The sequence below is a fragment of the Pteronotus mesoamericanus genome, unplaced genomic scaffold (genome assembly GCF_021234165.1).
Source record: "Pteronotus mesoamericanus isolate MK-2021 breed Mesoamerican mustached bat unplaced genomic scaffold, CSHL_Meso_final scaffold_174, whole genome shotgun sequence".
Taxonomy (NCBI): domain Eukaryota; kingdom Metazoa; phylum Chordata; class Mammalia; order Chiroptera; family Mormoopidae; genus Pteronotus; species Pteronotus mesoamericanus.
In genome coordinates this window covers 4,334,317-4,347,281 of record NW_026555309.1, presented here as the reverse complement: position 1 = coordinate 4,347,281, position 12,965 = coordinate 4,334,317, and the positions used below count along the sequence as shown (strand labels likewise).

Genomic DNA, 12,965 nt, shown 5'->3' with positions numbered 1-12,965 from the left:
GGTTAATTTATTTTTCAAAATGAGGGGGAAGATAAGTTCCTGGTTAGGGCCTAGAGAGAAGGAGCGACCTGTTTCACCATATGCCAGATGGCTCTCTGCCACCTCATATTGCTGGCGTAACAGCTGTCCAGTCAATATTTATTTAAATTTTAGAAAATCTATACAGATTCCTAGTGTATAACTTAAAGATTGTTCTGCCTTTGGCTAATTAAATAATGCCCTCACAACACTAAAGACAGCACAGTGCTCTAACTCGAGAAAGTCAATAATGCCTCCGGCTGGGCTCGTTTAGGACCTGTGGAAAGCACTCACGGAGCCCGGTGCCTGCTGCTATTTCCCAGCGTGTGAGCTTTTCTCTTTCTACACTGAAGTATCTTCTATTTTTAATGTGGTTTATTTGTGACTCAGAATGGTGGCTGTGATGAAATATTCATCTGTGAGAAAAGGAAGTAGCTACAATATCCTTTTGAAAGGACCATGAGCTATATAAAAAGCCATAGAAGTGGTTTCATTTATGTGTCAGGGGTGTCTCTTGATTATGTTAACATTGTTTTTAAGATAAGGTGATGTTCTTTTCTGCTTATAGGGTTAAAATCAAAGAGATTTTTTTTTGTCATTATAGATCATAGTTATAATGTAAATTATACTTGCTGACCCAATGTGTAACAAAATCCCATATAATAAGTTAGTAAGAAAAGCAATAATTTTCTAAAGCTGTGACATGGGTAATACGGAGTTGCTGCTCAAAATCTAATAAAGCTCTTATCATATTATGAGTCACAGAACACTACTTTTTATAAAGCCATAATTTTTTTTTGCTGGGGGGTGGAATTTAGGAGTGACAGAACAGATTAAAATAAGTTCTACTGAATTTTTGTATATAATCACCTCTGGAATAGAAGATTCCTTATGCTGTGGTCAACTTCAAATACTTTTTAATTCTGAATTAATGAGCCTTGTCATTACAAATATACGCCAAGCTGGGCAACATCAATGGATTTTCTAAAAATAATGTAAATGTCTTCTGTTTAATGTTACTTGAGGACAATAAAATGCCGAAGAATTCTTCTCTATATTGTCATTATTCTGAAGTATATTATTTTTATTTGTTACATAATAAAATCAATTCATTTCATACTCACTAGTATTTTAGAATATTATGTCATTTTCGATGACTGTGATCACAAAGGAGTACTTTCAACACCTTTCTTAATTTATTTCTAATAGGTAACATTTATTTTGTTTAATATTTATTATGCTATATTCCTAGGGACAGGGTTACAATGAAGTAGTCCTTGTATCTGTCCTTTTTAAATTTTTGTTCAGAAGACTTGAAACTAAGCATGAACAGCCCTGGCTTGTGTGGTTCAGTGGATTGAGTGCCGGCCTGTGAACCAAAGGGTCACTGGTTCAGTTCCCAGTCAGAGCACATGCCTGGGTTGCAGGCCAGGTCCCCAGTTGGGGGCACATAAGAGGCAACCACAGATTGCTGTTTCTCTCCCTCCCTTCCCCTCTTTCTAAAAATAAACAAAATCTTAAAAAAAGGGATGGAGGAAGGGAGGAAGGAAAGAAAGGAAGAAAGAAAGAAAGAAAGAAAAAGGGAAGGAATGAAAGAAGGAAAGAAAGAAAGAAAGAAGGAAGAAAGAGAAAGAAAGAAAGGAAAGAAACTAAGCGGGAACGGACTTACTAACTGCACTTATTCTAAGTGCTTCGTGTTAGGGAGTTGAGTTTTCCCAGCAGATGAGTGTCATCTTTGCTTGCAGGCAAGGAAACTGAGGGTCAGAGAGGCCAAAACGCCTGCCAGCCTGAGGTCATTTAGGGTACTCTAGAGCGAACACGTGAGCACCAGGGAATGCTTACTGAGGGATGGGCAGGAGTTGCTGATACCACTAGAAAGAGAGTTCCTTGACATTTTGGACACTTTTCTTCAATCCTGTATCCCTGATGGCTATGACACTGCTTCCTATTAAATAATGTACCACCTAACATTATGACAAGGCAGTTACAGTTAATAAGATCAAGAAGTCATTTTTTGTTTTGTTTCATTTTAATGTTCTGGATACCTCCTTGTAGTACTGGTCAAAAAGTGGGTGGCAGTCAAATTTATAAAACCCACTCTTTGCAAAAGTCAAGACCTGCATTTCTCTAGTATTTCTTTCCCAAGAAAGGTACAGAAAGGCACAGTAGGAAGATCATATGCTTTGAAGTGATGTAAACCACTGACCTTGACACTACTTTCTTAGCCTCTGCCTCCTCCTTTGCACAGAGGAGGAAATAAGACCTTTCCCCATAGGGTGTCAGGGACAAGAGACAAATAAGGCATGCTTACGTTAAGCTGGCACACTAGCTTTCGAAGTTGGTTCCCATCTTCTCACCTAGGGTCTCAAAGGAGAAAAATGCTTGACCTATAAAAATCTCTTCCTTACATCAGAAGACTGTGTCATATTTACTTCTCACCTCCAAAACGTGAAATGTTTTCTGTGAACGAATGTGGGAAACTTGGGACCAAAAAACCGAGTGATCTGTGATTGCCTCCCTGCTCCCAGCTGGGATGGCACCCACACCCTCTCATGTCTACTGTGGGGACGGACGGATCCTGTGATTTGTATGTGTCCCAAACTCCCCGTCCTTCCTGCAACACATATGCATATACACATGTTCCTAGAAATACCCCAACCTGGATGGGTACCTACCAGGACTATAATCGACTGGTCTGCTTCGAAAATTCACTAGATCCTAATCTGTATGAAACAACAAGCCAGATGTAAGGTTTTAAATGCAGAGTTTGGTTATAAACACATAGTCGGGTCATGGTTCTGTTGTCATCGCTGGGGAACGGATGTTCTTTGGCCAGTCCAGGTTCTTGGTGGGTTCCACTGTGCATGGTAAGCCCATTTCTGGGAGGGACACTAACTTCAATTAACTTAGTGAAAGACTGACACAGGTGGCGGTCTCAGGCCCACCGCAGCTCCTCACAGGTGAGCTACATACAGCACACCTGGGCTCATAACCCAGGTGTGAATCAAGTGCTTAGAGAAGTGAGACGAGTGCTCTCGGTACGGTGACATAATGCAGTCCTTGAAAGCACACCGTGCCTAGTATAGTCTTATGTTTTTAGGAGACAAAATACTGAGTAAGCTTGGATGAAGGCTTCTACCTACCCCAATTTGCCTTGGTACTCACAGGGGCGCTTAGAGGTGGCAGAGATAATCCACATCAACTCTCTTTTAAATGAGAAACATGTGGCCAGGCACCTGATGCCTAGTTACCACTTGATGACTTTTATAACTAATTCAAATGAGTCTAGTCTTAATAGTTTATAACAAGTTTCAAGTGTAAAAAATTCAGGATTTTTGGAAAATGGGAACGTTTGCCCAGAAATATTTTTTAAATTATATCAACTTGAATTCATTTAAATATGGCCCTACATTTGGAGACAGTGAATGGTGACTTTCATAGTACTTATTTTGTTTTGTATTTACTTTCCAGAAACAAATAGGAAAACAGATGATCCAGAACAAAAAGAAAAAGGTGAGAGCATCAAATAAACAGCCTTTCAAATATACTTCTATGAACAACATGAGGATTTTATTTTATATCACTAGCTAAAATAAATTGCCACTGAATTTATTCTTTCAATGATTCCTTCAACAAATTTTTTATCGATAGTCTACATAAACATTTAGAGCTAAGGCTGTGGAAAGAGATTTCCTGGCTTCTAATCGCAGTTTTGGTGTTCACTTGATATGAGTCCTAGAGAATCACATAACCTCTGTGCCTCAGTTTCCTCTTCTGTAATATAGGAATAATAATAGTACCAACTTCAGAAACCATATGGCTTTTGTTTCTTAGTAGTAATTAAGTGATAATACATGTAAAGTGTTTAAAGCAGTGTCTAGCACAAAGCCCTTAGAAAATGTTATTATTTATTGTCACCTATGTTGGCAACTGTGCTAGATATAAAGGTCCAAAGACTACTAGAATGCATTATCTTTTTTCAAAGGATGCCAGACTGTTGGAAAGACATGCAAACAAAGTTATATCCACATAGAGGGGAGTTTATTACAAAGGCATTCTAAGAACTTCAACAACCCAGTACAATTTTAATTCAACTCCCATAAAGATTCCTAAACTTAGAGTGAGAAGCTATTTTTAAAGTTAAAAAATTATATGGATGATTGTACTTTTAGCATCAATGAAATGATAAAATCCTCAATAATTAAACATTATTACAATTTCAGGAATGCCTTTAATTTGTAGTGATGAAAGCAGTGTCTACATTGAAAAGATACAGGACATATAATGTATAAGGCCAAAGCTGCTCAGTATGTAAATAACACTTTAATAAGCTATGTGGAGTTGCTGTCCTCCGGCCATAAGTTTATAGCCCTTAGGCTGGGAACTGAATATCTAGCTCATGCATTTTTTTTTTTTTCCTGACTGGTTGTTTTCAATTTTTTATCAAAGTTACATGGAGATAATAGTTTTAAAAGTTATGACTTAAAAGCAGAAGGCGTCTACCCTACTACCCTCTGTCTACAAGTCCCATTCCCAATTTTCTTTAGCTGTTTCTTCTAGTACCTACCTACTCATGTCTCAGTAGCTTGTTTCTGCATTTTCTCCTCACTGTTGGAAACTGTTGGTTGATTTTTGTGTATGGATGCTCTCCATGCTGCCTTGCCTTGCCAATCCCCAAACTTCCCATATATTCATAGCATACTGTTAGATAGTGATAAGCGCTAGCGGGGGGAAAACAAAGTAGGGAGGAGGGTATCCACAGCTCTGATAGAACTCATCACTTCTGCTACCCCGATGCTTCCTTCACTTGGCCTGCTGGATACCACGTGCTCTTGGCTTTTCTCCGACTCTGAACTCTGCTTTTTCTCAGCCTCTCTGGTTGGATACTCCCTGACCACTGGACACTGGAGTGTCCCAGAACTCAGTCCTCAGAGAGTTTCTACACAGCCTCTCAGTGATCTCAACTAATCTCATGGCTTTAAATATTTCAGTCTGTCAAAGATTTCCACATTTACCTGCAGCTTGGGTCTCTTCCCTGAACTCCGGACTGGAATATCGAGCTGTCTACCTGACGTCTACCTGACAACCTCAACTGAATGTCTGATCATCACTTCAGACTTACATGTAAAACTGAACTCAAGACCCCCTTCAACCCACTCCTCTCATGAATCTTCTCTTTCACGCCTCCCTGTATTTCCAATAGCCAATTCTGTCAGGTCTCTCCAGAACATGTCCAGAAGCCAGCTACTTCCTGCCACCTTCACCCACTATCACTCAGGTTCCAGCCACCACTTTCTCTTGTCTGGGTTATTTCCGTTGCCTCCTAACTGGTCTTCCCGCTTCCACCTTCATCTCTATCATCTTTCTCAGTACTGCGGCCTCAGTGACGCTTTGAAAACTAAGTTGTATGATGTGGCTTAGATGCCTCCAGCATCTTCATATCTTCCTGAAAGTAAAATCAACGTTCTCTGCAGTGGTTTACAAGGCTGCACACAGTCTGTCCTCTCTTTTCTTCAGTTTCCTCCACAACCTCATGTCCTTGTGCTTTCTCTTTGCTGACTCTACTACAGCTGCACTGTCTTCCCTGCCGGGTGCACACGGGACTCGGGCCCTTTGCACTGGCCATTCCTTCCAGCCTGAATTTGTCGCCCTGGGTACCCACCCAGCTTGCTGCTTTACTCTTTGCTCACCTGTTGCCTTCTCAGGGAGCCTCCTACTCATCTTACGTCAGATCACAACCCTCTTACGCTCCAGTCTGTTGCCTTGCTTTGTGTTCTCTTTGCAGTGACCACCATGCGATTGTATTTGATAGTTTCATTTTTTAGTGTTTATTTCCCAAACTTTCCACTGGAATCAAGTTTTCATGAAAAACACATTTTTGTCTGTTTTTCACACTGTTGTATTTCCTGTGCCTGGCGTATAGTAGATACTCAGTAAGTAATTGTTGAATGAATTTCTATTATTTCTTAATTACTAATAATTAATATGAACAGACATTAAAGGCTCTATAAAACCCAAACTGTAGGAGTGAAAACCAGACCCAGACAGCACACCTAGCATGGAAATCTATGGCAGACCCAAGACATCAGTGACCCTGGGGTAGGAAGACTCTGCTGTTGTCATCCATCAGGAAAACAGAGCAATTATGCCATCTCTTCTGTGATCTAATATGTCTAAGCTCAGTGAAGACATGGAATCATCAGACTTACCTCTTTGGAGCACAGAACTAATAAGGGAAAGAAAACCTGTATTTAAAAACACTTTAGCCTTCAGGACTTTTTGGGTTTTGGGTTTTTGTTTGTTTGTTTGTTTGTTTTGGTCTAGAACTGAGGATAATGATTCTCATGCCTCATAGGGTATACTTCATTGTAGAAGAATAAAATGAAAATAATATTTGTAAGGAATAAATGCAATCTGCTACTATCATCATTATCCTAACCTCAGCTTGCTACTATTATTATCCAAATATCTGAACTTGCAATTGCTTTTTATTAGTAATTAAATTGGTTGATTTGGAGATCTAACTTAGATAAGTTAAAACAAGACCTTTAAAAGATACACATATACCATCATTATCAATTATAAAAGCAAAAGACAATTTAAGAATAAAAGACAGCTTTTGAAATTGAATAAATGTATCTTTACAAAAAACTCACTAAAAGACCCCCATCACTCAGTTTTCCTTGGACCAGTAAACATTTCCTCATATGGCTTTAAGGCACAGACCACTGATGTCATAAACTGAGGCTGCTCTTTGGGACCACGTTTACCCAAGTCTCACTCTGTAATCCCAGACACCATCCCAGTGTGTAACAGAGAAGAGACAAAATGAATCCTCTTCATCCTCTTCTTCTTGTTCTTCTGTCCTACATTGACTAAGGAAATAAACACTTTTCAAGAAAATCCTGGTTTTCTTAACAGCCCCTATTTTTACCCTTCTCTTCATTGTGTCTTCAGGAGCTGAGTAACATATCCGATTCAGACCTTCCCTACCAGTCCCCACATTCCTGTTACAGTTAAATTCAGTTACATATAATTTCCTAAAACCACAAATTTTATTGGCTTAAATAAGATAGTTTATTTCTTACCCGCATAAATAACCCAGGACCAGTTCAGTGGCTTGTCAGGGACGCAGCTCCTCTCTTGCCATTCTGCCCTTCTCGGTTCATAACCTCATGTTCCAAAAGGGTTGTTCGAGCGCCAGTCGTTACAGCCACATCCAGATAATAGGACGGCTTCTTAGAAGAACTACATTTAACTGACAGAATCTTGTTAATGCCAAAATTCAGGGTTCTGTTTCTGAAGAAGGGAATATCAAATGTGGCGAGGAAGCAGCTATTTGCAGTCTTAAGCATGATGTATTTAATGCCTTGTTAATAAGATGTACTCTACCACCGTATTGCAGGAGAACGGTTACTGTTCTGTACTAAAAAGTTCCGCAGGTCATCAGAATATATTTATAAAAAAACTATCAATTTCTCATCATTCAAAAAAAAATTGCTCACTTAATTGATCCACTTAAATACTTGTATGCCTACTGCATGCCTAGCACTAGGCATGTGGACACAGTAAGAGTAGGACAGACAAGGTTCCTGCCTTCAGGGCATGCACATTTCACTAGGGAGTTGGGGCCACACAAACTGAACTAGTGATCATGCTTTGAAGGAAACAAAACAGGAGGGTGTGGAGAGAGAGAGGAGGTACGGGGAGAAGTCCCCTGAGGAGGATATTGATGTGTTAAGGTGGCTGTCTGCATGAACTCTCAGCTAAGAGCACTCTGAGCAGAGGAACAGTGTGCACAGGCTTCGAGGTGGGCACCCTGAATAAGCCCAAGAGTGTGTGCGATGCAGGTGGAGAAGTCAGGGGCCATGGGAGGGAGTCTGGAGATTTCTCTTCATGCAGTGGGATGCCACACCCAGCCCATGCAAGTGTCTTTGCAGAGTAGGGTCTTTCTCATTCACACACTGACTGGTTTGCTTCTGGGTGGATTTGTGGGCATCATTCACCGCAGATGGTGAACACGTGCAAACCTGTCCTAGACTGCCGCTCACGGCCTTATTGGGAGCCATGCTGCGGCTCCATTTCATCCTGGGGGCTGTGCCTCCCTGCGCACTGCCCACCGTACCCTGCACAGCTTTACCCTCCAGGGGTTCTGATCTTAAAGGAGTCTTCCAATAGAGTGCAGCTGGGCTCCCCTGGTTATTTCTTCGTGGGAACAGTAGGATCAGTGCAGCAGCTTCTCTTGATTGGTTCATTGCTCTCCATCCTGTAAAACTGACAGTTTATATCAGTACCGACCAAAGATGTTTGTGATGAAAGTATTTTATTGAGTGTTAAATGCAGTAATAAATGTTACTATGGACTTTCTGAAAACCCTATTTGAGCAAATTGTCAGCTTTGGGAATTTCATTTATTTTTTTTACTCAAATTTGATGCTGTTAACTGATAGGGAAAAAGGAAAGGGAAATACTTCATTTTTGGAATATGTAATGGAAAACTTGAATGTGTTTTGTCAATTATATCTCAACTTAAAAAAAAGAATGTGTTTTAGTAATCAGATTTTAATTTCATAATGTAGAAATGGAGATTTTTAATGGCAATTATAAATTTGTCTCAGCGTAAATTAGTAGGTTGCCTCATTTTCTGCTTGTGTTATCTTCCTTCAAGTATATTGAGGAAATACTGACAAGACTGGGAAGGTTTTGTTTTTACTTAGAATCAATAATTATATGAACCCTTTCTTTTAGAGAATTAGATTTAATTTATTTTGATAGAGTCATAGTTTTGCAATAGGCTTTATCCCAAAATTGGCCCTCATTTGGAGATTTCAGATTCTTTAATTGAATCAGATTGTTTGTATCTGTTTTAGATAAAATTGCTATATCAGTGTCTCCCCACTGGGTGTCATCTCTTCCCACATAGTCTCTATTTCATGACCATAAAGCATGAATGTGTACTACAAAGCAATGCAATTCAAAAATGGCTCATTAGATGTCGCAAACAATTATTTTTATTCATTCATTTACTCAGTAACATACTGGGGACTTGCTTTGTGCCAGCCTCTGTTTTAGGCACGGGGACCAAAAGAGTAAAAACAAAACCCCCGTTCTCATGGTACTTATATTTGTGTGTGTGTGTCTCTGCGTGTGTTTAGATATATGATTAGCATATAATTGGCAGAATATACAAATTAGAATATAAAAGGCAGTGATAACTGTGAGAAGGAATATAAAGCCGGGAGAAGAGCACAGAGAATGACAGCAGGCAGCGATGTTGCCCTATAGATAAGCCTCTTGGACAGTGACATTTGAAGATGCAAGGGAGCTGTGAGCTGTGCAGCCACCCGAGAGAGGGGAGTTCTTGGCGGAACAGGGCACTCGTAGTCCCTAAGGACAGGTGGGCTTTGCCTGGGTGAGGGGTAGCAAGGAGTGTGCGAGAGAGCACAGGGGCTGCAAGCTTTGAATCACAAAGGCCTTTGAAGAAGGGCTGTGTGTATCCCGTGAGACTGGAAGCCGCTGGGAGATTCTGAGCTGAAGACTGATATGTTGTACTAGGCTGGTTCTGGCTCTACGGGTGCAAGACTGGAACCCAGGAGACCACTTAGAAGATGATTGCAGTGGTCCAGGGAGAGACGGTGGCAGCAAGGTGTAGAGGTGATGGGTGGTGGTTAAATCTGCACGTATTCACAGGAAAAGCCAGTAGGATCTGCTAATGGATAGGAAAGGGGATAAGAGAAAGAGGAGTCAGAATGCTTCTCTGCTACTTAAAAGGTGTGCTTTAACAAGTTCATTATATATAAAAGTATGCAATATATTACTAATTTCATAGATATCAAATGTCAGTTAGTAGTTGAGGGTTTGTGAGCCTTAAAAAAAATGAGGAGCAATAGCACACTCATATCTGAAAAAAGGAAATGTGTTTTGGCTTGTGTGTATGTGTATATGCGTGTGTGTTCCATCAGGGACTTTTTCCTGAAATTTTTCTGTGATTTAGACAAATATTTAATATTCCATCATATTATTCATTACAAATAGGGATATGCTTAAACAGTATGTTTTTGTGAATGTCTTTAAGGAGGCATTTAAAGATTTCCTTGTTAGTATTTGTGTCTGTATTCTTTCAAAAGTAGCAGTCAATGCCTTAAGAAACACCAGATGGCACCAGAAAGCAAGTCACATTTAACACTGTAATTTTTTACAGAAATCACATTTGTAATGCAATTTAAAGAAAAAGCTGAGATGGCTATATTATAGCCAGTAAATCATCTTGCTACAACTAGTATCTCATGTGAATACTTTTCAGTTTTCTGTGATCATGAGGAAAATAGAAATTGAACCAACAAGGGCAATAATCAAGGCTAATGAAAAAATTTTTTGGTTTTAAAACAATTTTTTTTCTGTGACATTTTTCCTGGGATTTTTACAACCGCACATAACATATTTGAACAAAAATGGAGACGTTGCCTGAGGATTAAGAACTTGACTCCTTAGTACAGCACGTAAAGCATCTCATGATCTGGCTCCAGCTTATGACTTCCCTCCGGCCAAAATGCTCTCCCTGGCCTCCCACTTCACATTCTCCTGTCAAACTCCTGTTCCTGAACCTGAGCTGAGAGCTGACCTCTGCTAGGAACCCTGCCCTGACTGTATCCCTCTTGCACAACCAGAAGATGTGCTTCTCCTCTAGGCTCCCAAGAACCCCTGTGCTTATAGAGTTTTAGCACATGTTTTGAGTTTTCTTAATTTTTAGACAACAAACTTCTTTAGAGTGGGGACCATGACTCCCCCACCCCCAGTATAAGTCAAGGTTCTCCAGAGAAATAGAACCAACATGGTGTGTGTGTGTCTAGAAAGAGAAAGGGAAGTAGAAGGAGAGATGGACAGAGACAGAGACACAGATTTATTTTAAAGAATTGAACCACGTGATTATGGAGGCTAGCAAGTCCAAAATCAGCCGAGTAGGCAGGCAGGCTGGAGACCCCGGGAAAGGTTGATGTTGCTGCTGAGGCCAAAGGCAGTTTGGAGACAAAATTCCCTCTTCCTTGTGGGAGGAGGAAGGTCCTTTTCTTTAGGCCTTTAACTGATTTGGATGTGGCCCACCTACACTGTGGAGGAAAATCTGCTTTATTCAAAGTCTATGGATTAAATGTTCATCTCATCTAAAAATACCTTCACAACATCCAGACATGCCTGACCAAGTATCTGGGTGCCATGGCCTAGCTAAGTTGACACAAAAAAATTGATAATCATCACATCTATCCAGTGGCACTTAACAATAACATAGTAGGAGCTGAATGAATAGTTGTAGTATGGAAAAAAATGTGTGGATAAATCCCTTTTCCTTTTCTTGTCTCTTCACTTGATGGTGATAATATGAGATGCAATTGGTAGGCAGGTGGAGTTTACAAACAGAAATATCAAAGTATGAATGAATGTCTCCAGTGTATTACATTTCAAGTTAGTTTCACATATGTTCTCATTTAATCCTTAACAAAAAAATCTTGTGAGTTATGTATTTTTCAGCCATTATTTCTTCACATAATTTTTCTTCTTTCTCTCTACTACTTCTGATGTTCCAATTACTTGGTGGACTGCATGATATTGTTCCACAGGTTTTTGAAAGTTCATTCATTTTTTTTTTCCATTTTACTTTGGATTGCATACTTTCTGTTACCTTTACGTCAAGTTCAGTGATTTTTTTTTTTTGCCACTAAATATCTGCCATTGAGCCCACCTAGTAAAGTTTTCATTCCAGTTATAGCTATTTTCAGCTATAGCTTTCTAGTTGCTTTTTTATAGTATCTATTTTACTGGTGAGATTCAATATCTGTTCACTCCTTAGTGTTATGTTTTTCTCTAATTCTTTGTACTTACTCATAATCACCGATTTGAAGCATTTTTCTGATAAACCCAATATCTGGGCACACTTAGAGGCCATTGATATTGACTGCTTTTTTTTACTGAATGTGGGTCAGGATGTTCCTGTTATTTACATGTCTGATAATTTTTGGTCAAAAGCTGAATTGTATATATAATTTGTTGTAGCAACTCTGATATCAATTTTGTTTTGTTTCTGAGGATTGTTGTTGTCGAGTAGACAGTTCATTTCCCTGAAAATGAAAAATCTGTTTCCTCTGCAGTGTGAAGTAGTACTGCCTCGGCTCAGGTTGGTTGGCTTCCAGCTGCTGGGTTGTTGTGGTGGAGGTAGTTGTTTTTGCTTTAATTCTGACTCTGGTGCCTGCGTATTCAATTGCCTGCTATAGATTTGGGCAGAATTCACACTCAGATTTTGGGGCTTGCTTCTGGGATTTCCCACCTAAATTTTTGGTTGCTTTGCCTGCCTCGAGTTCTGCTGTCTTCTACCTCAAGCCTGTATTTTCTGCTACCCAGATTGCATGTGTATTGAGAAGAAAACAAACTTGCAAATTTCACTAGAAGCAGTTCTGGTTTTTCAAAGGTATGTTTCTATAGCAGTTAGCCTCCAAGACGGCCTCAGTGATTCTTGCTTCTAGCATTCACATCTCTGTGTAGTACTCTCTCCATTGAATGGTGCTGACCTGTGTCACCAATAGGGTATTACAGAAAAGACAAGGTGTGACTTCAAGGTTAGGTCATATATGATGTTGCAGCTTCTATCTTGTTTGTCTTTGGATTACACGCTCTGTGGAAACCATCTGCTATGTCATGAAAGTACACATGCAGCCCTCTGGACAGCTGTGTAGCAAGGAACTTGTGTAAGATGACAAATGTTTGTGATTGTTGTAAGCTATTAAGTTGGGGGTAGTTTGTTTTGCAGTCACATACAGTTGACTCTTGCACAATGTTGTGATTAGTGGCACCAAAGCCCCCTGCACAGTTGAAAATCTGCATTTAACTTCTGACTTCCTAAACACTTTGTTATCCTTTGGAATCATCAGGGGATTGGTTCCAAGGTCCTTGTGGAAACCA

The 12,965-nt window shown here is 39.8% G+C and overlaps 1 protein-coding gene across 15 annotated transcripts in view; it reads left to right on the top strand.

The window, feature by feature from the left end:
- Positions 1-12,965, top strand: part of ASPH (aspartate beta-hydroxylase) — a 205,666-nt gene that overhangs the window by 93,172 nt on the left and 99,529 nt on the right. For 13 of the 15 annotated variants that reach the window (XM_054590175.1, XM_054590169.1, XM_054590170.1 and 10 more), the window contains one exon: positions 3,490-3,531. The exons of the other annotated variants lie outside the window; for them this stretch is intronic. In XM_054590175.1, the coding sequence (XP_054446150.1) occupies positions 3,490-3,531 (42 nt within the window). The remainder of the gene's footprint in view (positions 1-3,489; positions 3,532-12,965) is intronic. 15 annotated transcript variants of the gene reach the window in all.